At 46.9% G+C, this 9,184-nt stretch overlaps 1 protein-coding gene across 1 annotated transcript in view; it reads right to left on the bottom strand.

The window, feature by feature from the left end:
* Positions 1-4,781: 4,781 nt before the first annotated feature.
* Positions 4,782-9,184, bottom strand: part of PHF2 (PHD finger protein 2) — a 52,518-nt gene continuing 48,115 nt past the window's right edge. Inside the window, exons 24-25 of the mRNA XM_010007822.1 lie at positions 6,328-6,391; positions 4,782-4,847 (exon numbers count right to left, since the gene is read on the bottom strand). Of these exons, the coding sequence (XP_010006124.1) occupies positions 4,782-4,847; positions 6,328-6,391 (130 nt within the window). The remainder of the gene's footprint in view (positions 4,848-6,327; positions 6,392-9,184) is intronic.

Below are 9,184 nucleotides of genomic sequence, written 5' to 3'. Positions count from 1 at the left end.
AAAAGCCCTTCCATGAACCAGTGGAAGCTTGTGGTCAGTCCTCCAAAACACAAGGATATCCACTAGCAGGCACAGAAAGAGGCATGTTCACAGTCTGTCCCCCTTTTTGTCTAGTGTAAAGTAAGCATGAATCAAAAAAACCACTTGCTGCCCAAGTTTTACAATATTTTTTCTCCCTCTGCTCCTCATTTAGCAAACCAAGACTGTTAAAACTCAGGAAAATATTTCATGAGGCTCCTGTTGGGTAATGATTGAGTTGGTTGGTGTTGCTTTTGAATAAAAGTGATAGACAAGGGAGGTCAGCAATGGCGTAGGAAGGGTACAGCTGTTTTGTAAGCTACAGGTTACCCAGCCTTGCCAAGCAGAGGAGATGGGGAAAAGGAACCGTGGTCTTTGTCAACAGTCATCTGATTATTCCTGTTCCTTTAATGTGTTGCTGAGTCTGGTGGAAGGTGTTGCAGCAAGTGTTGCACAGATCTGCAGTATCAACAGCACTACACAAACAGGGACCTTCTGTTGACAGTAAAAGCAAAACTAGAAACAAAAATCCTGTTCTTTTTAACTCTCAGCACCAAAGTAATGAGGACTTCTGGTTTCTTTGCTCATTTCCAAGTCACTCTAGGTGACTTGACATTCTGCATAGCAAGGAACATGCTCAGAGGAACAAGCCATATTTTCAGATATCAAAGAATTATTTGGATAATTGTTATCCTTCCTCTCATCTCTCTGGTCTCCTTTGAGCTCACAGCTCAACATCTCTGCCCTGCCTGATGAGTGCACCCACCTTTTGTTAGACTGTGGTGTGTCAGCATCCTCCATTCCCAGTAATTTCACTATATGTAATGGATATTTACCTTTGACAACCTGAAAACCTGTGTCTTCCTGCACATACCCAGTCCTACCCCATAATCTCCCCAGCCTCTCACAGTGTGGTCCCTCCCATTCTGCAAATCAGAACTCTCTTTTGTTCGCTTCTCCAGGCAATCTTTACCTTAACTTTGCCTTCTTTTTTTCCCCTTTTTTTGAATTTGTTTTCTTGCTAGCCCCTTCTGATCATGGCATAACATTCCTGTGACAGTCACAGGAGTGGTTATGTCCCTCCCTCTGGAAGGTCTGTTTTGATGTTCTCAACATCTTGGGAACTTTATAATATAATAGGCAAGACTTTTTGTAAATTATGCATTAAAACAGGCAGTGCATGTGAGATTATCAATGTGAGATTTTGAGGTGCTTGCTTTGTATCCCTCCCATCTCTTCATCCATGGCAGAAAGTTAACCACCTGGGCTAGTGGCACCAAACCCTTGCAGGACATGTGGGTGGCTTCTGGGAAATGCAGGAAGGCCTGTAACTAATAAGAACTTTTCTGTCACAAGGATGAATTAGATCAGTGTGGGTCACTATAGGTGGCATTAGCACTGTGGCACCAGCTGGTAGCTCTTGAAATTCCTTCTATGGGGAGAAGTGTGGTGAACTGAGCTGAACTCTGGAGAGCAAGAAGCCAGTGGCTGGCAGCTTTCTTGACTCAAGGTCCACTGAGGTTGATGGAAATTCCCAGCATGGTGGCTCTGGCAATGTGGTGTCCCTAGTTCATAGAGATGAGAGTCTGAAGAGCACTTTGGGGAGTGCCCGCTTGGCTTGAACATGAAGGGTGGCTTGGACAGTGATGATTCTCCTGTCCTTACAGTGGATTGAGTGATTTGATTGAGTCATTATTTTAACATCAATAATAACTTATAATCATAATTTAATAGCAATAATAATTGATAAAATAACAATAAACAATTAATTTATTCAGTTCGTTGTGTTCATATAGTGGCCTAGGAAGGTCAGTTTGGAGCTCTAACAATCTGCAGGTACAGCCATTAGACTTACTCCACTTTTCACCTGCAAAGAGTTGAGCAGGGTCACTTTTCCCAAGAGGAGAGCACTAAATGCAGAGGCAGGACAGCTCTAGAGTGTGAAGGGTGCTTGGACTGCACCAGAAGGACACTTTCACAGCTTTTTCTCACTGGAAGCACATTTGTAAAGTGCATAGAAATGGGCCAGGAGGAGAACCTATGGTGCTGTTTGCACTTCTGCTGGTACACAGGTAAGTGCTCCTTCAGAGCAGAGGAACAGGACGTCTGCTCTAGCCACTGACAACACATGCAACACAGGATCCTGCTGCCTGCAGGACTTTACTATCTAAACAGTTCAGATCTGTAGGAATCCAGCTAACCACGTTGTTAGTCCAGGGCTCTGGGAGGCATAAGAGTGCAAAGTGATAGTGGGAAGTTGGGTGGCAGCAGCAGGGAGCATGGTATGAGGCCTGGGGAGCATCAGGCACAAGGCCTAAGTATCTTCATGAGACACACCACCATATAAACAGGCTCCATCTCATGTTGTTTTCACAGGCTACTGTACCCTACCCAGCTAAAACATGCTTAAAACAAATAGCAGAGTTTCTTAATTGAAGTTAAATGCTTTGGCTGGATGTATTTAATTTCCTGTTCAATTTTAAGCATTGGACAAACTCCAGCATCAATATTTTTCCTTTTTTTTTTTTTTTTTTAAATAGTAAATGCTCCTTCCTGTTCCTCAAATCATATTTGTGCCACTGTGAAGAAAACAGAGAATCATAATGTTCTTGGTGGCTTACAGGGTCTTTATTTCCCACTGCACATTGCTGAGAAGCTTATGAAAAGCTGTGACTCTTCAGGTCACAAATTCCAAAGCAGAGTTCCTTTTTCTTTGGACATCTGTGGCTAGTGCAAGCTCTAGCCAGTGCTGGAAGCTGGTTGCCCAAGCAGCAACCAGAAACTTCCTGAAGCAGCCTGGGATTAAACAAAATTGTAGATGGAGATTGAGAAAATTATTAATGAGCATTATTAATTAAATATGCCTGGATGTTCGAGGGGCAAAATGCCAGTTTAGGGTAGTTTTTAAATGAGTCCGTGACTGACAAGCAGTGATGAAACTGTCTGGTAATGAAACAGTGTCTTAGAGAAACTGAGGTGTGTAGCTACAGAAAAAGAAAGGTTTCCTTTGTCTCAAGAATAGAAAAGTCACCTAATGTGATGAAGGTTTAATCCCTGCAGATGGTCTGAAGCCACAGTATCTTTATTCTCTTCTCACTAACATCTGTCAAAAAGTTGTCATTGCTGCTTATGCCAAATGCCGGAGAGGGAACAATTTGTGTAAAACCTGCTCAAGATAACAAGGTTAATAGCTCAGCCTCTCGGGAAGCAGCCAAGGTACACTTAGCTGTGACAGTTTTCTTTCAGTGGGCTGGAGAGCTGTTATCAGCTGTGACAGGGCAGAACGGGTGGAATGTGGGGAACAAAAGCTCCACACAAAGGCAGCACTTTAGGTCCTGAGCTTGTCTGGGTTCCTCTGGCTTTCTAGAGGCCACACAGTGCTGGGACTGCACTGAGATTCTTTACCCTAATTAATATTTCATTCTCAGAGCAAGTTTCAAGTTATCCCTTGAGACAAGTTAAAGGTTTGCACATTTTGAGATGAAGTAGCAAGGTTGGTGAGCTTGAATTAAGTGTGTTGAAAGGAGCTGTTCCAGTCTTTAACCTTGGGCAAGGGACATGTAAACCATCCTGTATTAGTGTGGGTTTTTTATTGTATAACTTGTTCTACATCCTATTTTACAGTCTGCTCCAATAAATTTATACATAAATGCTGCTAAGAAACATTCACCCCTTCTTCCCTTTCTGCCTCCTCTGGACTAGTGCATCTGATATTCCATATTCTGTGGAGGTGTTTGTTTTCCAAACCAATCCACCAAATATATTTTATGACAGCAATAAAATAAAGTGGCTACGTGTCTGGAACTGCTGAGCTCAGCAAAGAAAGTGAAAAAAATGGCCAGTGAAGGGGGAGTTTCTGCTCCCATCCCTGGAAGCATTCAAGTCCAAGCTGGATGGGGCTTGGAGCAACCTGGTCTAGTGGGGGGTGTCCCTGCCCATGGGAGGGGGGTGGAATTGGATGCTCTTTAAGGTCCCTTCCAACCCAAACCATTCCATGATTCTGTGATCGGGCACTCCTACAGCAGAATCACATCAGTCATCACCTATTTAGCTAAAGGGGTGAAACTGTGTCACTCAACATGGACCTCATATCTAGGGTTGTCTATTCAATGGAATGGGAAAAGGAAAGGCTAGTTACTGGGAAAACAGGCAGAAAGAATTCCTCTGAGCTTCCACAGCAAGACACTGGCTATCCTGGGATAGCATCCACCTTTCAGCCTGCCAGATCAGGATGAGCCCGTGTGGAAGGAAGTTCTCCTCAAGGCTGAGCAAGAGACGGTGGCCTTGCAGCCTAGGTTGGCTGGAGCCATCAGATGGCTGTGGCACCGTGTCAAAGCTGAGCTGCTCCATTCAGCATTTTCCCATTCTCTTTGCCATGGGTTATTGTTAGTCAGAAGACACCAAATCTGCTGTGATTCCTCAAGATGCAGGTTGCTCAAGAGAGCAAAGTAATTACAGATGTCAGACTTGCAGACTGCAGGGACAGTAGGAAAAATGATGCCACAACATGTTGAGTGGTTTACCTGTGAGCTTACCAGGTGCAATTAGAAGAAAGCCCTGTCTGGCTGTGCAAGGAGAGAGCAAGAGGCACTTCATCCATCTGATGGCTCCATGGCATTGATATACCAGCTCTTTCACTGTGGTGTTAAGGACCTCTTGAGCACTGCTCATGCATCACTGAATGATGTTACCCTGGCATGTCACGGCCACTGGCAAACCTAGGTTACATGGGATGCTGTAGTGTCTCAGGGAAAACCAGTTAATTATTGTCCATTCACCATGGAGTGAGGAGGAGGAGTCTTTCCTGTGGCTGGAGGTACATCAGAGTGCTACAAAAGAAAGACAAAGGGCAGACTGAAAAAGAAGCAAAGGAATTTTTGGGGTCAGGGACTTCTCAGTAGGTCTGTGAGTAGCACCATGTTAAAGAGGGATTCAGCTCTCGGAAAGGGCCATTTACTCCACTCCACAAAAGCAGGAAAAATAAATCCTGAGACAGTAGTATGAAGCGGATGAAACATGAAGGCATGTGGCAGGGAATCCACAGATAACCTTGTGGTGAAAGTCCTCCTGTTATGTAGAAGAAACCAATACACAGTCTTTGTGCTACCTTCCTGATTGAACCATCCATCAAAGACAGTAAGTGCTGCCAACAGCCAGGTAAAGATGAGAGGTGTATGACTTGAAGGACAGTCCAGTGGTGCAGGGGACACAAGTGTGAGAACAGGGACTGACCACAAAACAGGCTCCACACACCTGCATGGTCCTCACAAACCTCTGCAGCAAAAGTGGAGTGTCTTTGTGAAGTGACAGCAGGTTTTGCGTGACCACAAAGCAACATCTGCAAAAGATCGGTGGTCACAGGGAGGCTCTGGCCCGTGGTACCCACTGCCCTCTCCCAGCTAAGGGTGAGGAATGAGTGATGGACACCATTACAGTATGGGCACGAGGCCCACGTGCAGGCTGACGTGAGGAGCTGAACCAAAGATGCTCTGGTGACCTCAGGAAGAAAGGGATGTGTTGTGTTTTGCCTGGGCTGCCAAGGAAAGCTTTTTAAACAGTAAATGAAGGGCTAATGTAAACACAAAGCCTTTTAAGATGTGTCTCCTTGTCACTGGAGGGACTACTAATTATGAATTTGATGGAGTTGGAGGTGAAAGGAAGACCCATGCTCTGCACATGGTTTGCAAACAGCTACTAGTGTGTGGAGGGGTGAGCCAAGGAGGGAGCCAGGGAGAGCGCAGAGCGTGGCTGGCAGCCCTAGGCTGTGCTGTGACTCCGAGAAGCTAAATGGAGCTAAATGTTTAGTAAATCCAGTTAGCTGGGGCAGAGAAGTATGAAAAGCTTGACAGAAGAGTGACCTAAAAATGGGCTTCAAAGTGTGTCTTCCCAGCAGACTGGAAACAGAAGGAACTCTAACTAATTATAATTACTACACTTTTAAGAGAAGAGGAGAAGCAGACTTTCTCTCATGATCTACAGAGAACAACTTCAAAACTGTTTACACTAAGGCTGTGAATCCTGCAGGATGGGTACTACAAATCCATGTCAGATGTTAATGGAAAGAGCAGAGTTTGTAGAGCACAATGGCACTGTGCCACTCTTAAGTAACCAACGTGCTCTCTGCAGCCATCAGAGCCTGGCCTCATCAGAGACGAAAGATGAACATTGCGTCTGCAGGATTAATGGGGCTGTGCTAAATTTCCTATTTTGAATGATTCTTGTCAGTTTAAAGACAGAAGCCCAAATGTTGTTAGCAATCATTTACCAGGAGCAGCCAACAGCCTTTTTGCACAAGAGCACAGAAATTACCTCCGTGGCGATGGCATCCTTTGCATTTTGAGCAGGGGATTTATCAATTTCCAGTTGCCAGTCACTGCAAAAGTAACATGTAAGGTGCACTTATTGCCTTTTGTGGGCAGCTCCACACTGGCAAAAAAAAAAATAATTAAAAAAAATTTAATTATTTCATCAGAGTCTAAAGAAGTGCCCAATACAGCACCCATTAAGCATGATGAGAACTACCTGAGGGTGTTAGATGCCCTCAGCCTTGCAGTACTAAACGTGGAACACCCTGTGGCCTCTTCAAAACCCTGTGGGGGAGGTGAAGTGTACCTCTGCTGCAGGGGAAACTGGACAGGCAGCAGGGTCCCCACATGGCTGATCTTGGGACAGAGCTTCAGGGCAGCACTGGCCAAGGATAGCAGCAAGGGACAGGGGCCAAGGCAGCCTGGGGGCTGCTGGAGGCATCCCATGCAGGTGTGGTTGGAGAGGCTGCATTTTCAGTGTGAGGCAGGGTAAGGAAAAAAATTAAGAAGTGACTTTTCTGTCTCACTGGCACCCACAGAGCTTTCACTCATGCTTGTTGGAGGCCTAATGGAGAGCCCTGCTGAGGAGCTGGAGAAAGACTGGGCCTGTGCCAGGGCCCCTTGCCTCTGCTGTCAGTAGTGGTGAAGGAAGAACAACGCCAGCCAGAGGTTACCCTGCTGCAGCCCCCCCGACCCTTTCTTATTGATGCTCTACTTCTTATATTACGTGTGTTGGATAAGAACAAATGCAGAGCCCTCCAGTGTTTGTCCAGGAAGGGGTGGAGAAATTGCTAGGGTCAACAGCCCATCTGTAGAGACAAAGACATGACTGCCCTCTTACCAACCCGTGCCATGAATGCCGGGCTCAAGCTGTGCTGTCAATGTACAAACACGGGGCTAAGCGACACAGACTATTTGGGAGCATGGAGCAAACTCCATACAGGCAATACATGGAAGCAGTAACAACTCAGGAAATAGGCAAGAGATTTGAAATGTCTGGACAGAATCACAGACTAAGGAATGACTTGTAACAAGCCCCTATATGTTCTTAGGGAAAAGATTGAAAAAAACCAAGATAATCCAGGAGTTAAGTGGCAAGAATGGCAACCCAAGAGGCCAGCCTTTCTGAGATGTCATCATGGCAACACCCGAGAAGCAGTATGTGAAGAAGGATGTCTGCAGCACTACCCTCAAACTTTACTGCTGGCTATGGATAAGGAAGGGGAAGAAATGCTTTGGGAAGTGTAACACCACTGTTGGAACTTCTGATGGCCATGCTGAATGGATCAGAAACTACACTGTCCACCAATTGCAGCTGCCCATCTTGCTGCTGTTTGGAGGCTGTCTGGCAGCCCAGGCCAGGAGCCAGGACAGGCTGACCTGTGTCCCTCAGCAGGGGAACTGGGCCTGGAGAAGCCCCTGTGGTTGTCAATGAGGACGGCTTGAGCTGTTGGTGAAGATGCAGCATTTGGACTCTATTGCTTGTGCTTTCTAAAGGCATCCAAAGAGGATTTGGTGAAATGTAGGGTCCTTCTGGCTGAACTCAGGATATGGGCAGTCAGGTCCCACACTATGTCACCCATGGCAGCTCTGGGCTGCAGCAAAGGGCAGCTGGAGCAGCAACTGTTCCCTCTTGTCATGGAATGACATCTGCAGCTCTGTACCAGTTTGCCTGTGCATGGTCTCCTGAGGGCTGCAGCAGCCACACACTGTCATCCGTGATTTCTGAAGGTGTTTTCTGCACAGAGTGAACCAGAGACCTACAGTGGCATCCTCAGGCTGCTGGTGGCTGATCACTGGTATGAGTCTCAGGGCATCCCCAAGTACACTGCAATAAACCTGGTACACAAGGATGGTAGATATCATCAAACCTTACTCCTAAGGTGCCAGGCACCTGATTACAACAGCTCCTCTTTACCAGGCTGCGGCTGTTTTTGAACTGTGAACTCCCCCAGCTGGTGAAGCTCCGCTATTGCCACCAGCCAGGTGAGGTGACCACCAGCCCAAAATGTCTCTGGGAGGACATACTGCAAGACCAACCCAAATAACTCAGGAGCACTCAGGGATGTCCGATCAGTTGGAAGCCAGAGAGGGAGCCGAGTGATCCGGATCCGCAGGACAAGGAGCTGAGGGAAGCCCAGCAAAGCCAGGGGTGCAGGAGCACAACTGTCTTGCATTGTGATTGGGAATGAGGTCAGCAGGTGTTTGCAGATGTCATATGCTTGGTGGGGTTTGTCTCTCTCAGGAAGGCTGTGGGATGCTGGATGGGAATGTGGGGAGAGTCAAACCCTCAGCAGCTGTGGGCACAGCAGTTTATCAATGCTCCAGCAATATCCAGGGGGGACATCACCCAGTGTGCTTTGCAGTGTGGCTTCAAGTGCACACAGCCACCAAACCTGGACCACACGTTTCAGGACACTCACACATTCTTGGGGGCTTTGTACATAAGAGGTTTGTAACAGGTCACTGACCAGTCCCAGTGGAGCTTAAAGCCCTCATCCCTAATGTATAAAAGCATCAGGAATGCTGCTGCAAAGCACAAATGGGAAGGCAGCGTGCACCAAAGAAGCTGAAGCTCACTGCCCAGCAGCACATACCTGTGTGTGGCCTTTAAGAGGCTGGTCAGGCTGCTGCAGTTCTCCAAGGGCCCAAGCCAGGGTCAGAGTCTGCAGACAGCAAATGTTGTACTCCTGATCCACCTGGTGTTTACATGGCCAGCAACCTGCTCTAGCACTTGCTGGAGGTCGAGGTTGCCAGGATCCAAAACATCTTTCCTTTTTTGGCTCCTAGCTCCTCATGGGTTCAGTTAGCCAACATAGGATGCCTGGGGGGGGGGGGGGGGGGGGAGTGGACAGGAGGGG

This window comes from Chaetura pelagica, unplaced genomic scaffold (assembly GCF_000747805.2).
Source record: "Chaetura pelagica isolate M959 unplaced genomic scaffold, ChaPel_1.0 scaffold562, whole genome shotgun sequence".
Taxonomy (NCBI): domain Eukaryota; kingdom Metazoa; phylum Chordata; class Aves; order Apodiformes; family Apodidae; genus Chaetura; species Chaetura pelagica.
The sequence above is the reverse complement of the archived record's forward strand: the minus strand, read 5'-3'. Positions and strand labels throughout refer to the sequence as shown.